This window comes from Triticum aestivum, chromosome 1A, assembly GCF_018294505.1.
Source record: "Triticum aestivum cultivar Chinese Spring chromosome 1A, IWGSC CS RefSeq v2.1, whole genome shotgun sequence".
Taxonomy (NCBI): Eukaryota; Viridiplantae; Streptophyta; class Magnoliopsida; order Poales; family Poaceae; genus Triticum; species Triticum aestivum.
Genome location: NC_057794.1, coordinates 306,701,237 through 306,723,674, shown reverse-complemented (window position 1 = coordinate 306,723,674; position 22,438 = coordinate 306,701,237). Strand labels below are relative to the sequence as shown.

Here is a 22,438-nt window from a genome sequence, read left to right as displayed (position 1 = left end):
CTCTCTCTCAGTTTACAGAGCAAGCGCGTACCCCTATGTCGTTAATTTGACCAACTTAATACAAGTCATATATTATAAAAAATATATCAATATAAACTTAAGATGCTCTATTTTCAAACCGTATAATTTTTGTGTTATATAGTTTATATTAAGGTGATAAAATTGGCAACCTAGGTATACGTGTAGGACTTATAAACTGAAACGGAGGTAGTAGTATATTTGTTCACTCATTTCATTATGTATACAGCCTATATAATAAAATATCTAAAACATTTATATTTGTGAACGAAGGAGCTAATAAAATCAGAATGTTTGAAGAGGAAAAAACTTACGTTGATGGGCAAGACGAACCAACCGGCCGACCAGCACTATCCCGGTCGTCGATAAACTTTGTGGAAGCTATAGTAGTTGGTGGGCAGTACTAGAGACAAAACTGGCGCTCTCTGTTCTTCGGCAGCATCTCCGCCTCTCCGGACTAACTGTCGTTGTTACCAGCAAGCCGGCAATCTCCATCCACAAGCTCTAAAGTCTAAAGAAAGAACGGGCAATCAGAAAGCCTTCCAAGAAGTGACGCGGGAGAGGAGCAGGGCGGCGCAAGCCATGGCCATGGTGGAGCAGCGGATCGAGCACAGCCACCTCGCCATCAGAGGCCTCAACCTCCACGTAGCGCAAGCAGGCACAGGTCAGTGCCCCCTCCCTCGACCACGCCCGCGGCAGGCCGGCCGATGTGAGTGGTGACCGTTGTTTGCTTGCAGGCGAGCTCGGGACGGTGCTGTTCCTGCACGGCTTCCCGGAGATATGGTACTCGTGGCGCCACCAGATGCTGGCCGTGGCCGCCGCCGGGTACCGTGCCATCGCGCCGGACTGGCGGGGGTATGGCCTCTCCGACCAGCCGCCGGAGCCGGAGGCGGCGGCGTACAGCGACCTGACAGAGGATCTCCTCGCCCTCCTGGATGCGCTCTCCGTCCCCAAGGTGCCATCTAGCCCTGAATTATTGGACACTTTCGGGGGAATCAGGGGTCAGTTCGGATTGGGGGAAAAGGGAATTCTTGGTTGTTGTTAGTCTCTTAAAATCAGCGTGGGATGGTGGTCGTACAGAGTTACTAACATGGCCGTAACAGTCACTGTGAGTTCTACTAGTCCAGGGTCCTGTGGGAGAAAAATTCAGATGAAACTAGATATTTGAAGAAGTTGAGATTGATTGCTTAAATATGTAAGAAATTTGCAGAAATTTATGGAGGTTTTAAACAGGAAATCATGGTAGAGTTGGTGTAGTTACAAACACATAACCATGTCTTCTTCCTCCATCTTATGTGAGAGCTGGGTTGTTCACTTGTTGGGCGACCACTTGAGTCTATTACTGTAATATATTTCCAGAATTAATGTATACCTATGAAAACAGGTATATTGTTCTTCTGAAACAGGTCTAATGTTTCATCGACACAATTACAATTTATTCATAGCGTGCTTAAAAGTACTCTCTCGCACTTTTAAGAGGCAAATTTGTCACAGTTCTGCTGTTTCATTTGTTCATCTAGAGTATAAAATTATCGATTGGTATCAGTTCCATCGAGTTGATGTGTTTTAAGCTGGCACTCAATGGGATATAGGCAGCACCGAGAGTCAAACATGCCCTTCTGGTCGACGTTGATCATTATTTAAGCATACAAAATAAGATAATTCCCTCACTAAAAACAGTGCTATTCTTCAACGTTCTCGTCTGATAACTTCCATTTTGCTTCGCATCAGGCTTACCTTGTGGCAAAGGATTTCGGAGCCATGCTAGCTTATGATTTTGCTCTTCGTCACCCCAGCCGCACATGCGGTGTTATGTGTTTGGGCATCCCTTTTCTTCACGGTGGCTCCTCCTTCACTGCCATGCCCGAAGGCTTCTATATACTGCGTTGGCGGGTTTTTACCCTAACCTGAAAGTCCCATGTCAAGCACATGACTAGAGAGTTCTTCTCATGATATGATACAAAAAGCTTGCGCTGTGCAGGAACCAGGAAGAGCAGAGGCAGACTTTGGCAGGTATGACGTCAAGCGAGTCGTGCACACCATCTACATTCTCTTCTCTAGAAGCGAAATCCCGACAGCGAAGGAAGATCAAGAAATCACGGATCTCGCGGACCTGTCGACTCCCCTTCCAGAGTGGTTCACCGAGGAGGATCTTGCAGTCTACACGTCCCTCTATGAGAAATCAGGTTTCGTGTATCCACTGCAGATGCCATACAGGTAAACGCAGGGACTACTAATTTCCATTCTCTTAAAGGTGCCTAGACTATGTGCCGTTGTGGTGACTCAATAGTTTGTGGTATTAGGTTCATCAAGTATTGACAGGTATTACATGTGTGCTGCAACGCTTGACAGGTCTCTCCATAAGAGGCAACCAATCGAAGACCCAAAATTCGAAGTCCCGGTGTTCGTCGTCATGGGGGAGAAAGACTACGTGATCAAGTTCCCCGGGGTCGAGGCCGTGTTGAAAAATGGCACCATGGAGAAGTTTGCGCCGGATCTGAAGATCACTTACATCCCTGAAGGAAGCCATTTCGTTCAGGAGCAGTTCCCGGACAAGGTCAACGAGCTCCTCCTTGGCTTCCTCAAGGACCATCCTGTGGCTTGACACACGGGGTCTATAAGTCTATTATGCTTGGCCTGCACTTGGTTGAGCACCCTACTCCGTGCACATTCTGCAGTGTTATGAACATATGATGCGTGCTTCCTGTGAAGTGAAGGATATGCTAGTTTCATCAACAACCTTTAATAATAAATATACGTATGTATGTTGGGTCCGTGCTGTCCTCTAGAACGCCAGTGTTCAGTCCTCGTGGGAATCGTGTATTTCGCCAAAAACCTATCTGAATTTCACTTGGAATTCCCAGGGATCGAATGGTCTCTAGCCTCGTATGCCCCAAGGGGTGAATCATCCTGGCTATAACAACTCCATGTTTTTAACAGCTGTGTGAGATTATGGTCGCTACACACGAGAAGTGCATTGTATACATTTGACCCTTGGGTGACTCCAGGTAGGCTAGTACGGAATCCCATGCAACACGAGGATTGGGAACAACTCTTAGTCAGCACGCCAGCTGATCAACTGCTTAAGTGGCAGTTTATGTCATTTGTGCGAGTGCAAACTCAATCAATAGGCAAAACTACCAGCATACAGACAATGAATGTTACATCATTCAGAGTAAGCTATAAGAGTAGAAGAAGAATAACTTTTTACCACAAAGGTGAGCAAATATAATGCGTCAGGTAACAAACAGACCACTTCGTAAATGCATTCCAAACATTAAAATCTTGTAACATACTGTACCGGAATACAGAATACAAGCACATTAGTGGGTTGATGATCATTAACTCTTTTAAAGTTACAACAAGGCGCTTTCGGTACATGACAGACCTCCTATCACCAAAAGCCAGCTGAACCAATTTCCCAGAAATCTTGCAGTGCACATATGAGATCACCAGCTCGCTCGCTTGGTATAAATGAGTATCAACACCGCTTGCTTGGCATAAATGATTTTGGGGTCTCCACCAGATATGCATGATACAATCATCAGTCGGGGGCTTAGGGCATCTTGAATAAACTACAAGGAGCATTTATCTGGCGCACCGTCATCTATAACTCTTCAGCCCGATATTTGGATGACCTGCATAAGGGAAGCCGTATAAGGTAAGGCAAGATGGCAGCAAAACGCAAGGCAAACAATAGACTTGCAGGAAATACAACCAGCTGTTGAAAATCGATATTGAGCTACATTTTAGACTCAGTCTGATGGGCATATTATATAGTACTTTCCATCAACAAAAACACTAGGTTTGGCATATATCAGTCCTTAATTCTGCTTCTGAGGTAGTGTCCTTAATTCTGCTTCTGAGGTAGTACTGCAGTTAGAAACTGCAGATGTGTTGTCACAATCACATGTGAACCCATCCAGATCATGTTCCATTGCAGCAACCAGAAAACATACGTCCTTTCCAACCAAGGACCAGAAAAGATATTTCATCTTGAGCAATTTCAAGCAACATATTAATATCCATGCTCACTATTTTGAATTTTTGTTGGAAAAAACACTGGCTCGCAAATTACAAGTGTTGTTGGGTGATTAATTATCAGTTCCACACAAATTCGTTGGGAGCTGATCTATGATTCAGCTTTACTGAATTTATCAGCTCTATGATCCAGCAATAGAACCGCTGCCGCCGCATGTAGTCACCGTCGACGTCCCGCCTGCTGCTTAATCACTCGGCTAGCTCGCCTCCCGGCGGCAGGCAAGATCAAGCAGTAACCTCCTATATCTGATTTGATTTTTGTAGCAGGTCAAAATTCAAACCTGGCGAATCGCCTACAGAAGTATTCCAGGATAATGTAACTGTGAAGAAATTATGTGCTTCTAAAGTTAATGCCATGTAGATTCCTTTGACAACCTCCTAGGCCAGGCACAATCCAAACAACTACTCCCTCACTAGTGATCTAAAATGTCTTATACTCCCTCCGTCCCATAATGGCCACAAAAATCCGAAATTCCAGGCCCAAGCCAGGCAGCACATTTGCCCAGCCATGCAGCCCAGGACAGCATCCAAACTAGCCCTAAGTTTGTGCTTTGCAGAATCGCATGCCAATTCAGTACATTCTTTCCTATTTTACTTTTATATATTTCTAAAGATTCACTTGGTGGTCGTCCGTTCACATCTACACTCAGCTCTGACAAGTGGGCCAAAACACACTTGTCGAGGACACTTGTCGAGGCAGCAACGAGAGCAGAGGGCAAAGAAGCAATCAATTCCCCCTCCCTGCCTCCCACCTCGAGAACCCTCTTCTTGCCCCCAATCACCTTCCTTCCACCGCTTCACATTCCCAATCCGTGCTCCCCTTGCCAGCTTACCTCCTCTAACTTTCAAATATTTTATCAATCAGATTCAAAGCTCAAATACGAAGCATGTCGCCATGCTCGGCGCCACTCGGTATCTCCTCCCGTCGTCCTTGGTTCTACTTCTTCTCTATTGATTTTCCTCTTCCTCCATTCAAGCCCAGTCCCGTCACTGCTCGCTGGTCGTCATGGAAACTTCGTGGAGTCCTTAACCCCTGCCAGGAAGCTCACCGTTGCCCGAACCGTGTGGAGGCTGCAGCCCCAGCTGGAGAGCTCGCCGCCGCTGGAACCGCATGGCAGCCGCATACGTGCCGGCGAGCTCGCCGCCGCTGGAACCACGTGGAGACCGCACCCCAACCGGCGAGCTCGCAATGCTGAACTGTATGTTATATTGTAGCAGTGTAGGCAAAAACTATGCCGATCGTTATCTCCAGAACAGCCGCTTAGCGCAGCGCCGCTGGAACCGCACGGCGGCCGTATCCCTGCCGGTGAGCTCGCCAACGCCGGAACCGCCTGGAGACCGCACCCCTGCCGGCAAGCTTGCCATTGCCGACCCGTGTTTACTGTACAAGTGCGGTCAACACGCCAACACGTATGCCGGCTGTTCTCTGCAGAACTGTCGCGTGTCTTCAGGAGCTCAGCGCCGTGTTGCGTCGAAGTGGCCGTCCATCCCAATCTACCCTGCATTCTATGGTATTCTTCGTCCTCCTGTACATCTCGACAATGTACACCGCGTGTCACCAGTGGCGGAGCCAGGAATTAAAGATTAGGGGGGCCAAATGACACATACTTTGGATTACAGGGGCCAAACTACACTAATGCATGTATTATTCTCTAAATTATGCACTGTTCATTGCTATATTAGTACCAAATCAGCGATGTTAGGGGGGGCCAGGGTCTCCGCCACTGCGTGTCACCCCACCCCCTGTCTCTTAATTGAATTCTGAAGCAATATGGAATATATGACGAAGAGATGAGCCATGGATTCTAATATGGAATGGTATAATTTTATTCCACTGAGTTTGGATTTCTAGGATGACTTTTGCCTATTAACACCCGTGTTTTAGGGGGGGAGGGGGGGATTGTTCTCCTGTGTTTGTGAGCACTCCCTCTTGGACCTGGTTCAGCTAGAGTTGCTTATGTGATTTATTATTATTATTATTGAGAATAGAGTTTCTTATGTGATTAAGTGGTACATATCTAACTGTCAAAAAAAAATGGTGGTACATATCTAGCCACCCCAGATCCAAGATGCAACAAAAGTCTAGAATTTGCATGGCTACATTATTTTGGGCATTGAACATGTGTGCTCTTCACTTCTTCCTGAAAACTATGTACTAATTAACTGAAGTTCATAGTTGCAGCTACACTATGTTACAAGTCACGAGCTTAATATGAACTGGGGAAGAAATTGCAATAGATAGTCATGATATATGACACTTTCAGGTGACTACAAATATGTGCAGACTATATTTCTGTTCAGAAGGTTCAGATATATAGCTAATTTATCTAGCAGGAAGTAGGAACTAATAGTATGCTCTTAAGTGTAAACTGGAAACCTGGTCTGTTCCTCAAATCAGTTTGTAGTTTTGTGCACTCACATCCTCTTAACTATCATGTATCACAATGTTAAACAGTAGCATAATAAGATCATATCGCTTCATGTTAGGTCAGATCTTATATTTTTAGCACCCTGGTTACTACCTCTATATTAAACCACTCTTAATTTTTATGGCACGAGTCTTAGTAACTCATAATACCAAATAGAGACTTTATATTGTAGAAAGCTTCTTATAAATTTTATGCTTAATATGAAAACTAGGCTTTACTCAACATTACTGCAGTGAAGCATAGGTAGCTGATATTTATTTTGCGTCAAGGGTCAATTGCACCACTAAAGGAAAGCAAGGTCCTTAATTACCTCAACCCTTGAAATCATGTACAACAATATCCTAGCACTATTCTTGGAAATAAGATTTCATAGTTTATATTGGAATAATCATGTTCAAGCAATGTGCCCCATAGTTCAACAAGCTTGTCCATATCGAATCCATCCAACAGTAGACACAAGCAGAGGTAATGGAATTGACCAATGATGAGTAATTTTTTGTTTGGATGTTGTTATATATCACTTAATCATAGATATTTATTAGGATCAAATAAACACTGAAATAAATAGGCCTCCACGGATTTGGAGGAAGGCCTGTAGTTTGGTATGAAATTGGAGGCTTTTGTCTAAACAACTAAGAAGTTAGATCATGCACTTTGATATATTATTATATTTGGCTAATTTTGTGCTAGCATAATTCATGCATTACCAGAAACTCCACTCAAAGCCAATGCTCAAGACATGAAATCCTGGCAAAGATGACATAAGCTAGCTCTTACATGTAAACAAATGGAATCTTAGTCCGAAGGCTTTTGAATCAAGAAGTAGATGAAGTATTGATGAAAACTTTGTATTTGAAATGTTATGAGCTGGATGATTTGTTTTGTACTGTCGAATGAAATATTTGTCGTGTTTCCTTATGAAATGATATGGACATTAGTTATTTCATCCATTGATCTATATACTACCTTAGGAAACCACTAACTAAGGCGAGGCAAGAAGATATGGACATTAGTTATTTCATCCATTGATCTACATACTACCTTAGGAAACCACAAACTAAGGCGAGGCAAGAATAACCATGTAATCACCGGGTGGTTCACTGTCAACAAAGCGTGCTAACCTCTTATGGGGTAATACAGCAGTACTCCACGCATGAAATAAACAACAGAAAAAAAAAGAATCCACCAAGCGGACAGCCAACAAAGGGATACTACAAAGAAAACGGCACAACAAGGTGCGTGACTACTTCTAGTTAAGAGGTATGCATACTTGCAACTCAAACCTTATAAATTGCTAAAAATATATTTTATCTCAAGTACTCCCTCTGTGCCAAAATATATGTCGCTACTCTTATAGCTGAATAATAGTGAATTGACACACAATGAGAAGTAGCTACATGATGCATCAGAAGTTTCAGAGCATGAGGATAGCAAATTTATATTTATTGGAACAGAAAAATACCTTATCGAAACAGTAAGGACTAGGGTTCTGCAGCATTGGGATTTTCTTCTGCACCAAGAGCCAGAACAACTTTCCTCAGGATGGCATCAACTGGTTGATGTGAGTTCTCAACAGCCTTGCTTATAGCTTGCCATCTCTCGCCATGTTTTGGTTCAGCTGCAATGCATCGTTTCAGAACGTCCCTTTGTGTGTCCGCATTTCCGTGCTGGAGTTCAAATTTGTAGTACAATGCCCAAAAATCCCCAATGTCAGGAGCAAGAGTAACAGCTCTGTTCAACCAACTCCTTGCTTTATCAACCTTCCTGTCATGCCAGAAAAGTTTGGCGACAGCTGCAATGACATGTGGATCATGATCACATCGCTTTATAGCATCTGAGCTCTTTGATTTGCGTTGCGGACATGGCACCATCTCAATAGCTGCAGCCCACAAAATGCCACTTGTTGGACACTCTTGTAATGCCTTGGCTAGTAGAGAATCAGCTTCCTTTTTGTTCCCGTGCCTCAATTCAGCTCGAATTGCTGCAAGCCATAGTTCAGGTGTAGCTGGATTCTTTTTCCTTGACATGGTGAGGAAAGCGCGCGACTTACTCAAGCCATTTATCCTCTCCTCTAGACTAGCTAGCGAGAGCCAAAGAGGGATGCAACCAGGGCAGTGTTTGAGTCCATTCTCATAAACCTCCTTTGCCTTCCCTACATGGCCAATCCGGTCTTCCATCTGTCCAAGCATTAACCACAATTTGAAAAATGAGGGGAATAACTTCAGACCTTCCTCCAACAGCCTCCTTTCCTCATTCACATTTCCTAATTCCCTCTCAACAATTGCTGATTTCATCCAAACCCTCTCGGTGCCTCCTCTTTCCCTGGCCTTGGTCAAAAGCATTCTTGCTCTCTCCGGTTCATTGTTCTCGAACTCTAACTTGAATGCAGCTAACCAGATCTCCTCTGAAATAGGGATAGCAGCATAAGCTTCCTGAAGGATGGCCCGAGCTGCAGGGACATCACCAGCCAGCCATTTCTCCTTTGCGCCCATAAGCCATAACACTTCAGCTTTTGGATTGTACGTGACAGCCTTTCTGAGAATGGCTTCAAGAGATTCTCTTGTCCCATGGCTCTTCTCAAGCTGCGCCGCTTTAAGCCATATACTCTTTTTGGCAACAAACACACTAAGAGCATGTGCATAGATGGCCCGAGCTGTCTCAATTGAACCACGTTTCTTGCATTCCTCAGCATCAGCAACCCATGTTCGCTTCCGGTCCTCATCATCAACCCCAACTCCAATAGTGCTCTTCACAATAGCCTGGCAAGTAAGCACAGATCCAGCACGCTCTGCCGCTTCGGCTTCCTTTAGCCATGCCTCCCTATCAATATCCAACCCTTCTCTCTGCAAAGATCTTATACCTCTCTCAATCACCTTGCTTACAGATTGGGTGTTCCCATTAGCCTCCTCCAGCTTTGCAGCTGTAATCCAAATGGCAGGTTCCTTGTTGAGCTTCTCCCTGGCCTTGTTAAGCACCTTCTTTGCCTGGTCATATGTCTCGAGCCTTGCTAGGGCAAGCCACAGCTCAACATGAAGTGGGCAGCACTCCACAGCCCTGTGAAGCAACATCCGTGCATCCTCCTCGTTCGCCAGCTCCACAACAGCCTTCCACAACCTAACTGAATCAGGAATGTGCTCCAATCCCTTCCTTAAAACCCTGCTCTTGTTCAAATCACTACTCTCTAGTTTTGCAGCCTGCAGCCACAGCTTCACAGAGTTGGGAATTGCCTTCACACCCCTGGCAATTACAGCCTTTGACTCGTCTGGGCTAGCCAACCGGCATGCCTCGAACCACACATCCTCGTTCTTGGGGCACTCCTCACAGCCCCTCTGAATGAGCTGCCGAGCAGACTGGAGCTTGCCAGCAACCTCTTCAAGCCTGGCAGCAGCAATCCAACCTGGAGGATGCTTTGGGTTTGTCTGCGTCACAGACCTGAGCAGCAGTCTCGCCTTCTTAATGTCAGAGATCTCAGCATCGCTAGTAATTTTCATGCTTTTCAAGTCTGTAAGGTATCCCTTTGGATCAACAACAGTAAGCCCAGAAACTGAATCTGACAGCCTGTCCAATTTCAGCGAAAGCACAGTACCGCGGCCCTCACCCACGGCAGTCAGGTCGGTAACCGGAGTTTGAGCCCACGGTGTCTCAGTGCCACCAGCCGCACGGCTCTTGGGGTCCAGCGCTGTGACATGCTCCTGCTCCTGCCGGGCCTTCTCAAGCAGAGTGTCCGGCACCGGGACAAAGCTCTCGAAACGCTTCTTCTTGTTGCGCGCCGAGTAATCCCCAATTTCAGGTATGCTTTCCCACTCCTGCACGGACACATCAGCCAGCTTCCTCTTGAGATCAGCAAACTGCTCGGTGATCTTGGGGTTGGACGCACGGTACTTCTCAATCTCCTGCTTGAGCCGCGCCTCGCGCCGATCCTTGCGGCGCAGGTCCATCCTCTGGTCGATGCTCTCCCAGACAGCATCAGCCTCGCGGTCATCATCGTCGTAGTCGGCGTTGGAGAAGAGGCCGGCATCGTTGCCCTCGAACTCGTCGAACTTCTGGTTCTCGTCGTATCCCTTCTCCTCGTCGCCGCCTTCATCACCGCCTTCGTCCTCGCCGGGGGGCTTCCCGCGGCCGCGCCCGACAGCGGGAGGAGCAGCCGCGGCGGCGGAGCGATCTGGGAGGTCCGGGGCAGCGCGGGCCGGCCCGATATCGGAACGGGTGGTGAAGCCGGTGGCGCCACGGCCGAGACCCGCGACGTAGTTGGGGGGCGGCTTGGAGTTGAGGAAGTCGTAGCGCACGGGACGGGCGGGCGCCGCCGCCGGAGGAGGGGGCGGCGGCGGGGTCGGGGCGGGGCCGCTCATGTCGCCGAGGAGGGAGAGGCGGGAGAAGGACGGGGCGATCTGGAGGGAGGAGAGGAGCGGGGAGAGCGGCGGCGGAGCAGATGGGTTGGGTCGGGGGAGATTGGGAGAGGGCGTGACCGGCCTTTGCCGTGACCAGCTCAAGGTCTAGGGCCCCTCTTGGTGTAGTACAATTTTAGAGGCGGTGCGTGCGTGACTACGTTTTTTCTAAGAAACACGCGCATCTTTACGAAGGCAAGCACGCACACCCCCTGATATGCGATTGGGATCGAGGAACACGTATTTTCCGATCCTATCTTTCTTTTTTTTTTGACGAAAAACAGCATTGTGCTGATTTCATTCATTAAGATAGGATGAGACACTCCAAAAAATACAGGTCAAGGTTCAGGACGGCTAACAGCCAGAAAGGGGAAGGAAAAGCTATACAAATGTACACTAGAAAAAGAAAGAAAGCGAGAAAGAAATTATCTCGCGCCTGTCCATTGTGCTCCTTTGAATCCAGCGATTCTCCAAGAATTCAGCTCATTGATAATGTTCTCAGCGACCTTCGGGAAGTGGTTTGCCTTGTTGTTGGATATGCGGCTGTTTCTTTCTTTCCAAACCTGTCAGGACACCGCCATTATAAGTGATGATAGGTCCTTTTTCCTGCCTGTACGATCCAGAGCCTTTAACCACAAGTCCAATATAGAGCCAGTATGAGCAATAGGTAAGAGGTTGAATGGAAAATTATATATCGCCAGGCAATAGCCCCAGATTCCAGCCGTGAAAGGGCAGCTAGATACAAGGTGCAGACCATCCTCCCACCCTAAGTGGCATAATTGACAGATCGGGTTGTGAGGCCAACCTCGCTTCGCAAGGTTGTCCGCAGTCAAACATTTGCCCTGTACAAAGAGCCAACTGAAAAATCTTATTCTTGGTGGAACCTTGATATGCCAAATGATCTCAGGAAGAGGAGAATCAATCTTGCCCCAGATTTGACATAGGTAAGCTGACTTAGCATTATATCTTCCATCCGCTGACCATTTCCAAATGAACTCATCCTCTAGGTTGGACAAAGAGACCACACTGGATCTGTGCCAGAAGTCAATGTATTCACGCAACACCTAGGTGCCGGGGTTGCGCTTGAGAAGAGTGACCCATTTTCTATTGGTGAGTCCTTCAGCCAACGATATTCTTCTGTTCTTGCTATGCTTGAAAAGGTTAGGAAACGAAACAGCTGGAATCTCACCGTTGAGCCAGTGATCATGCCAAAAGGATATCTTAATACCACTACCAATTTTGATGGAGGTACAAGCAATGAAAAGAGCCTTAACGTGCTTGTCAGCAGGGAGCTGCAGACCTTGCCATGGTTTATCCGGATCTGTGACGCTTTGCCAAAGCCGGCGTACTTTAAGCGCCCGCCCCTGAGCTTGAAGGTCATGGATGCCAAGCCCGCCTACAGAGATGGGTGAGCACACCTGGGTCCAGCGGACAAGGCACTTGCCACAGCAGACAGCATCAGAGCCAGACCATAAAAAAGCACAACGTAGCTTTATCGATTTGCTTGATGACCCATTTTCGGTTGATGAACAGCCAGAAGCATGAAAATTGGCATTGCCGAAAGTACAAACCTCACGAGTACCATTCTTCCAGTGGAGGAGATCCACCTAGCCTTCCAGCCAGCAATCTTCTTAATTAACTTGTCAAGCAGGTCTTGGAAGTCAACGAGCTTCAACCGCCTATCAGATAGAGGCATCCCAAGGTAAGTGCAGGGGAAGCTAGCCAGCTGGCATCCAAGAGCCAGCTGCAGGGGAGTAAGGTCAAGGCCATCGCACCGAATAGGAAGGATCTTGCTTTTAGCCAGGTTAGTGATGAGACCGGTTGCTTCACCAAAAATCTTCAGCACTTCAGTTACAACCCCAAAATCATGCATCTCAGGCTTGAGGAAAATGATGACATCATCTGCGTAAATAGATGCACGGTGTTTAACAAGTTGGCGACTAGGGTTTTGAGGGACTTCGCAGGCGCCCGCTCGATCTTCTTCGATGGGGCGACCTCGTGCATCTGAAGCGATGGCAGCTTTCAATGATGCTAGCGAAAGCCGGGCGGAAACATGATTCAAGATGTCAAGGTCTTCACCGGGGGAGGTGTCAGGTATCTGAAGTGTAACGCTTCATTCAGTTATCCGACGGCAAGGAAGCATCGTCAGGCAAGATCCAACGGCTCGCGTAGCTCGCCGTAATTCTAGCATTACTGCAGTATTCCTTTTTCCTGTACCTTTCATTTAGTGTTGGGCTATATAACAGCCAGCAGAGCTCCTGTGTGGGCATGTCATTTTGTCTGGTGATCTAAATCACTTTACTCCTATACTTTACAGCTACCACACTCTGTAATATATACAATTCCTCTTGGCTTGGCCAAATTCGATCCCCAATCAGGCCTCAAAACCTAGTTCGTCAAGCTTACTAGTGTCCAGATCCTATCAGGGCATGACAAATGGTATCATGAGCCAGGCGATCTCTCGGTGTCGGGAGCGTGCGATGCTGCGCTAGTTCGTTCCCACCCTCTTTTTCCCACCTTTTTTCCGGCGGCATTGGAGGCGGTGTGCCGGCGGCGCGTGGCGGCGGTGTGAAATTCGGCGGCAGCTTGCAGCGCGGGATTGGTTGCTGAGACTTCCTGTCTCGGCGGTAAAATTCCAGATCCACGCGTGAGTGGTTCTGCTTGGTGGCGTTCGTCCCAGGAGGCGGCAGGATCTGTCTGTGGTTCGGGTTGCCGACACATCGGTGGTAAAATTCCTCTCCACAGCGCAGTATCATGGGGCGATCGAAGCCGGTCATGGAGGAGTTGGATCCGGCGGAATTAATCCATCTCAAGGAGGAGGTGCTGGCTACTCGAGAGGAAACCACGGGGCTGCATGAAGAGGCAGACATGATGCGGAAGGAGATCCAGGCTACGGATTCCAAACAGGACACTATGCCTTCAGTGATTTCTGGGGTACAGACAACAGTGTCTGCTTTAAGTGGTCAATTACAAGCAATTTCTGATGTTTTGAAGAATTTAAGTGTACACGCCACAGCTTCGACCTCTGGTCCTCCTCCCAGTCATCTTGAACAGGAACCACCACCCACCTAGTCTCCAATTGTACAGGAAATCCCTAAGGAGGCTCAAGAGGATTCTCATAGGCAACTAATAGAAAAATTGAAGAAAAGGTTGTTGGTTGAACAAGAGAAAACTAGGCAATGTGCACTATTGACAGGCTCTGATCTTCCACCCATTAACACTACTCGCCGATCTGCCCCACCTGGTTATGGAAATTCAGCAATCCCTGAAGTGATTTTAGTACAGGCGTCGCCAACAGCTCATACTAGGACAACTCGCACACCAGCTTTCAACCAGGTTCAACAGCAGGGTAATAAGCTACAGTGGGAGGATTATCACAAAGCTTATGAGAAGGACATGCGATCCCAATTCCTTAAGTCGATGACCAAGGGTCCGAAGATGGAATTCCCAAGGTTTGATGGTACAAATCCTGCAGGGTGGATACGTCAAGCAGAGAAATATTTTCAGATGGCAGGAGCACCACCTGAATACAAGGTTTCACTAGCACAGATGTACTTTGTGGGCAGAGCTGATGTCTGGCTTAGAAGAGCAGGAGTGATCAAGAAGCAGTATGCATGGACACAATTCTGTGAAGAAATTTTACATCGTTTTTCTGCATCTGGCACTTATGATTTGGTCGACAGATTTAATGCTTTCAAGCAAAACAACTTGTCCATTGTTGAATACACCGACCAGTTTGAAGAACTAATGGCTGAAGTGCAAGAGGACAATCCCAACTTGTCTGAAATGTGGTTTGTAAAGTGCTATGTTAATGGGATGAGGGCAACTATTAAGTTTCAACTCAGACCATTAAGGCCAAAAACACTTACAAATGCTTATTGGCTAGCAGTTGATATTGAACAAGCAACACCTGCCAAGAAACATTATCCCCCTTTAACTGCTGACAGGAGCAAGTACACATTCCAGCACTATAAACAACAGGGTCAAGTAACAGAAAAGAGCACAAAAAGTAAGGGCCTTCAAGTAGTGCAGAGAGCAAGAGAACCTGGGAAGTGTTGGCGATGTGGTGATGTGTGGTTTCATGGGCACAAGTGTAAGCAGGCTCCAGTTATTAATCTTTTAACTGGAGAGGAACCTACTGATTCATCTACCGAACAAGAAGAAGTAACTGAAACTGACCAACAAGAACAATAAGCTGTAGATGAAAAATTGCATGCAGATTTCATTGCAAGCAATGAGCTCCAGTCGAGTTAGTACCTTGTCTGTGTTAGTGACTGTGGGGGGCAAACATGTTGTAGCTCTAGTGGACTCCGGGAGTAATTCCACCTTTATGAACCTCAAGTTTGCTCTCACAACATCTTGTTCTATAGTGAGGGACAAATCTAGAGCAGTGGTTGTTGCTGGTGGAGGGGTTTTGTGGTCTGGAGCTTACATCCCTGCCACCAAATTCCAAATGGGCAAGGAAGAGTTTGAACATCCTTTTCGGGTTTTAGATTTGCCATGATATGATATGGTCATTGGATGTGATCTGCTAGCACAACATAGCCATGTTTTCTTTGACTACGAAAATAAACAAATCATTCTCACAAAGAACAAGTCTTATCAAATTGTTGTTCCTGCTTGCAATTCCTTTGCTGCAACAATTGAAATTCCAGGCACTGAGCTAGCTTCCATGTTAGTGATACGTCTTTAACGTATCTGTAATTTTTGATTGCTCCATGCTATATTATCTCCTGTTTTGGATGTTTATGGGCTTTATTATACACTTTTATATTATTTTTGGGACTAACCTATTAACCCAAAGCCCAGTGCCAGTTTTTGTTTTTTCCTTGTTTTAGAGTATCGCAGAAAAGGAAAATCAAACAGAGTCCAATTGACCTAAAACTTCACGGAACTTATTTTTGGAAGGAAAACAACCTGGGAGACCTGGAGTCCACATAAGGGAAGCAACGAGGAAGCCACGAGGCAGGGGGCGTGCCCACCCCCCTGGGCGCGCCGTCCACCCTCGTGGCTCCCCTGACGTACTTCTTCTGTCTATATATATCCATATACCCTAAAACGATCGGGGAGCACAATAGATCGGGAGTTCCGCCGCCAGAAGCCTCCGTAGCCACCGAAAGCCAATCTAGACCCGTTCCGGCACCCTGCCGGAGGGGGAATCCCTCTCCGGTGGCCATCTTCATCATCCCGGTGCCCTCCATGATGAGGAGGGAGTAGTTCTCCCTCGGGGCTGAGGGTATGTACCAGTAGCTATGTGTTTGATCTCTCTCTCTCTCTCTCGTGTTCTTGAGGTGATACAATCTTGATGTATCGCGAGCTTTGCTATTATAGTCGGATCTTATGTTTCTTCTCCCCCTCTACTCTCTTGTAATGGATTCAGTTTTCCCTTTGAAGTTATCTTATCGGATTGAGTCTTTAAAGATTTGAGAACACTTGATGTATGTCTTGCCGTGCATATCTGTGGTCACAATGGGATATCACGTGATTCACTTGATGTATGTTTTGGTGACCAACTTGCGGGTTCCTCCCATGAACTTATGCATAGGGGTTGGCACACGTTTTCGTCGTGATTCTCCGATAGAAACTTTGAGGCACTCTTTGAGGTTCTATGTGTTGGTTGAATAGATGAATCTGAGATTGTGTGATGCATATCGTATAATCATACCCACGGATACTTGAGGTGACATTGGAGTATCTAGGTGACATTAGGGTTTTGGTTGATTTGTGTCTTAAGGTGTTATTCTAGTACGAACTCTAGGGTTGTTTGTGACACTTATAGGAATAGCCCAACGGATTGATTGGAAAGAATAACTTTGAGGTGGTTTCGTACCCTACCATAATCTCTTCGTTTGTTCTCCGCTATTAGTGACTTTGGAGTGACTCTTTGTTGCATGTTCAGGGATAGTTATATGATCCAATTATGTTATTATTGTTGAGGGAACTTGCACTAGTGAAAGTATGAACCCTGGGCCTTGTTTCAACGCATTGCAATACCGTTTGTGCTCACTTTTATCATTAGTTACCTTGCTGTTTTTATAATTTCAGATTACAAAAACCTTTATCTACTATCCATATACCACTTGTATCACCATCTCTTCGCCGAACTAGTGCACCTATACAATTTACCATTGTATTGGGTGTATTGGGGACATAAGAGACTCTTTGTTATTTGGTTGCAGGGTTGCTTGAGAGAGACCATCTTCATCCTACGCCTCCTACGGATTGATAAACCTTAGGTCATCCACTTGAGGGAAATTTGCTACTGTCCTACAAACCTCTGCACTTGGAGGCCCAACAACGTCTACAAGAAGAAGGTTGTGTAGTAGACATCAGTTAGCAACTGGTACAATGGGTTATGCTATATATATTATCGGGGATGTATCAATGAAGAAACATCCTCAACATGAGACACCTGCTGAATTTGAGCAAGTGTTGCAACAATATCCTGAAGTATTTGCAGAACCAGAGGGCCTGCCTCCGCTATTAGTGACTTTGGAGTGACTCTTTGTTGCATGTTCAGGGATAGTTATATGATCCAATTATGTTATTATTGTTGAGGGAACTTGCACTAGTGAAAGTATGAACCCTAGGCCTTGTTTCAACGCATTGCAATACCGTTTGTGCTCACTTTTATCATTAGTTACCTTGCTATTTTTATAATTTCAGATTACAAAAACCTTTATCTACTATCCATATAACACTTGATCACCATCTCTTCATCGAACTAGTGCACCTATACAATTTACCATTGTATTGGGTGTATTGGGGACACAAGAGACTCTTTGTTATTTGGTTGCAGGGTTGCTTGAGAGAGACCATCTTCATCCTATGCCTCCTACGGATTGATAAACCTTAGGTCATCCACTTGACGGAAATTTGCTACTGTCCTACAAACCTCTGCACTTGGAGGCCCAACAACGTCTACAAGAAGAAGGTTGTGTAGTAGACATCAGTTAGCAGCTGGTACAATGGGTTATGCTATATATATTATCGGGGATGTATCAATGAAGAAACATCCTCAACATGAGACACCTGCTGAATTTGAGCAAGTGTTGCAATAATATCCTGAAGTATTTGCAGAACCAGAGGGCCTACCACCTGAAAGGAGTTGTGATCACAAGATTCCGCTTCTGCCTGGTTCTAACCCACCTAATATCAGGCAATACATAATTCCTCATAAACACAGGGATGAAGTGGAGAAACAAGTACAACAATTGTTGAAATCAAAGGTAATTAGACCTAGCCAAAGCCCTTATGCTTCTCCAGTAATAGTAGTTCCGAAAAAAGATGCCACATGGAGATTGTGCACTGACTTTAGGGACTTAAATTCTATTACTATCAAAGACAAATTTCCTATTCCTATCATTGAGGATCCGCTAGATGAGTTACATGGAGCAAAATATTTCACTAAACTGGATTTAAGATCAGGCTATCATCAAGTTAGGATGAGTGAAGAGGACATACCAAAAACTGCATTCATAACCCATTTTGGTCATTTTGAGTATTTTGTTATGCCTTTTGGCCTATCTAATGCTCCGAGTACTTTCCAAGCTTTAATGAATGCAATATTTGGCAAGTATCTGAGGAAATTCATATTGGTCTTCTTCAATGATATACTAGTTTTTAGTTCCTCTTTGGAAGAGCACCTAGAACATTTGAAAGTGGTGTTTGATTTATTGAAGGAACATCAGTTGTCAGTGAAATTGTCCAAATGTTTGTTTGCTATCCAGCAAGTGGATTATCTTGGTCACATTATTAATGAGCAAGGGGTGTCTACAGATCCTGAGAAAGTAAGTGTTGTTAAGGACTGGCCCGCTCCTACTACAACAACACAACTCAGGGGTTTTCTGGGTTTGTGTGGTTATTACAGAAGGTTTGTGCAGCATTTTGGGCTTATTGCAAGACCATTACATGATATGTTGAAGCAGGGACATTTTCATTGGACCACAACACAAGATTTGGCATTTCAACAACTGAAACAAGCTATGACTACTGCCCCTGTGTTGGCCCTGCCCAATTTCAACATCCCCTTCATCCTAGAAACTGATGCTTTAGGTCAGGGCATTGGAGTTGTGCTTATGCAGCAGGGAAAACCACTTGCTTGCTACAGCTTAGTGCTTTGTCCCAAGAATTGCTTGCCATCTACTTATGAGAAGGAAGCCCTAGCTATCATTGAAGCTTTAAAAAACTGGAGGCACTATCTAGTGGGTCACAAATTGATCATCAAAACTGATCACCAGAGCTTGAAATTTATGGCAGACCAAAAAGTAACTAGGAAAATCCAGCAAAAGCTTATGATTAAGTTGCTTGAATTTGACTTCCAAATTCAGTACAAGAAGGGGAAGGAAAATATAGCAGTAGATGCATTATCCAGAAAGTGCACTCTCATGGCTATATCCCTGGTCACTCCTAAGTGGACAGAAGAAATAGAGAGTTCATATGTGCAGGACAGTGCTTGTAAGAAAACACTGGAAGAATTACTAGTCCTGCCCAACCATGAGTCTCATCATAATTCCTTGCAAGGGGGAATTATCAGACACAAAGGAAGAATATATGTGGGCAATGATAGAGCATTGAAACACATATTATTGTCTGCATTACATTCTTTTGCTTTGGGAGGGCACAGTGGGATGAAAGCAACATATCAAAGAGTGAAGAACATCTTTTATTGGCCTGGAATGAAGAAGGAACTGGAAAATTTTGTGGCAGAATGCCCTGCGTGCTAGAAAAACAAAGGTGAGCACTGTCATTATCCAGGATTACTTGATCCTTTGCATATTCCTGATATAGCCTGGACACATCTGAGCATGGATTTCATCGAGGGACTGCCTAAATCCAATGGAAAAGAGATCATTTTCGTAGTGGTGGACAGATTGACCAAATTTGCTCATTTTATTGCAATGTCGCATCCATATACAGTTTAGTCTGTAGCTACTGCATTCATAGATAATGTGATCAAATTACATGGACCTCCTATTGCCATTGTATCTGATCGAGATATGATTTTTACTAGTCAGTTGTGGAAGAGCATCTTTGCTGCAATGAACATAGAGTTGAGGTACAGTTCTGCATACCATCCTTAGTCCGATGGGCAGACATAAAGGGTTAACCAATGCATTGAGAACTATTTAAGGTGTATGGTTTCTCAAGAACCAAAAAAATGGGTGTACCATCTGGCCATGGCAGAATATTGGTACAATATATTTTCCACTCCTCTTTACAGAAGACACCTTTCCAAGCTTTATATGGTTATGATCCTCCTAATATTAGTGAGTTTTACTTACCTGGATCACTGGAAATTGGGACTAATGGCCCTTCTATAGACAGACAAGCCCTGATGGGGCAGTTAAAGCACAATTTACAAACAGCTCAAGCGAGAATGATCAAGTATGCAGACAAAAAGAGGACTGAACGAGTGCTGACTCCAGGAGATATGGTCTATTTGAAATTACAACCATACCGCCTAAATGGTTTTGGGATCTGGCATCACATCAAGCTCCAGAGCAAGTACTATGGGCCTTTTCGGATGATGAACAAAGTTGGCAATGTGGCTTATAAATTGTTGCTTCCAGCACAATCTCAAATCCACCCAGTTTTTCATATTAGCCAGCTTAAGAAACACATTGGCTCGACAACGATTCCCTGTGCAGACCTACCTTTAATTGGACCCAATGGACAGATCAGAACGGAACCAGTACTTGTATTGGAGATCCGCCAAGTTCCGAGGAATAATATACCTGTGGTGCAGTGGCTGGTACAATGGGAAAATTTACCACTTGAAGATGCTTCGTGGGAAGACGCCAATTTCATCAAGCACACGTTTCTGAGGGTTTTTCAAGCAAACGGTGGAGAGCTGGTGCAAGCACGGCCCACCTTGAGGACAAGGTGTGTTTCGACAGGGAGGCACTGTCAGGTATCTGAAGTGTAACGCTTCATTTAGTTATCCGAAGCATCGTCAGGGCAAGATCCAACGACTCACGTAGCTCACCGTAATTCTAGCGTTACTGCAGTATTCCTTTTCCTGTACTGTTTCATTCAGTGTTGGGCTATATAACAGCCAGCAGAGCTCCTGCGTGGGCATGTCATTTTTTCTGGTGATCTAAATCACTTTACTCCTATACTTTACAGCTACCACACTCTGTAATATATACAATTCCTCTTGGCTTGGCAAAATTCGATCCCCAATCAGGCCTCAAAACCTAGTTCGTCAAGCTTACTAGTGTCCAGATCCTATCAGGGCATGACATGAGGCTCTTGGAAAGCTAGATATATCGGAGGAGGAGGCAAGATGATCGAGAAGAAGGGCCGAGGAAGTAGCTGCTGGCTGGAAAGGTCGTGTACCGGAACCAATTCCATATCCAAACCATAGCCAATGCGCTTTGGCCAGCTTGAGAAAACCCTAAATGTTTTCAGTTTCAATCGGTTGGTGTCACATATTCGTTGCTGAATTTGAGAATCAAATGAGAGAGATAATCGATTCTAAGGAGGATCCCATTGGCATGTTAGCAAGAATGCCATGATCCTAGCTGAATCTGAAGATTGCATGCTGAAAGAAATATGCTCTAGAGGCAATAATAAAGTTGTTATTTATATTTCCTTATATCATGATAAATGTTTATTATTCATGCTAACATTGTATTAACCGGAAACTTAGTACATGTGTGAATACATAGACAAACATAGTGTCACTAGTATGCCTCTACTTGACTAGCTCGTTAATCAAAGATGGCTAAGTTTCCTAGCCATGAACAAAGAGTTGTCATTTGATAAACGGGATCACATCATTAGAGAATGATGTGATTGACTTGACCCATCCGTTAGCTTAGCACTATGATCGTTTAGTTTATTGCTATTGCTTTCTCCATAACTTATACATGTTCCTATGACTATGAGATTATGCAACTCCCGAATACCGAAGGAACACTTAGTGTGCTATCAAACGTCACAACGTAACTAGGTGACTATAAAGATGCTCTACAGGTGTTTTCGATGGTGTTTGTTGAGTTGGCATAGATCGAGATTAGGATTTGTCACTCCGTGTATCAGAGAGGTATCTTTGGGCCCTCCCGGTAATGCACATCACTATAAACCTTGCAAGCAATTTGACTAATGAGTTAGTTACGGGATGTAGCATTACGGAACGAGTAAAGAGACTTGCGGTAACGAGATTGAACTAGGCATGATGATACTGACGATCGAATCTCGGGCAAGTAACATACCGATGACAAAGGGAACAACGTATGTTGTTATGCGGTTTGACTGATAAAGATCTTCGTAGAATATGTAGGAACCAATATGAGCATCCAAGTTCCGCTATTGGTTATTGACCGGAGATGAGTCTCGGTCATGTCTACAGAGTTCTCGAACCCGTAGGGTCCGCACGCTTAATGTTTGGTGACGATAGTATTATGAGTTTATGTGTGTTTGATGTACTGAAGGTAGTTCGGAGTCTCGGATGTGATCACGGACATGACAAGGAGTCTCAATGGTCGAGACATAGAGATTTATGTATTGGATGGCTATATTCGGACACCAGAAGCGTTCCGGGTGGTTTCGGGTAAAACC

General features: G+C 45.2%; 2 protein-coding genes across 2 annotated transcripts; one reads left to right on the top strand and one right to left on the bottom strand.

Annotated features, from left to right (window-relative positions):
* Nucleotides 1-621: 621 nt before the first annotated feature.
* On the top strand, nt 622-2,792 carry LOC123047398 (AB hydrolase superfamily protein YfhM; the record flags this gene model as incomplete). The annotated part of the gene is given in 5 exon segments (XM_044470942.1): nt 622-682; nt 756-973; nt 1,750-1,911; nt 2,000-2,235; nt 2,371-2,792. Coding segments are annotated over 5 exon segments (930 nt in total), but the record flags the coding sequence as incomplete, so codon positions are not given.
* A 415-nt stretch (nt 2,793-3,207) lies between these two features.
* On the bottom strand, nt 3,208-10,966 carry LOC123047388 (protein STABILIZED1). Its single transcript, XM_044470931.1, has 2 exons — nt 7,951-10,966; nt 3,208-3,656 (listed from the first exon to the last, which is right to left on the bottom strand). The coding sequence occupies exon 1, from the start codon at nt 10,835-10,837 to the stop codon at nt 7,970-7,972; it is 2,868 nt and encodes a 955-aa protein (XP_044326866.1). The 5' UTR covers nt 10,838-10,966; the 3' UTR covers nt 3,208-3,656; nt 7,951-7,969.
* Nucleotides 10,967-22,438: the final 11,472 nt, after the last annotated feature.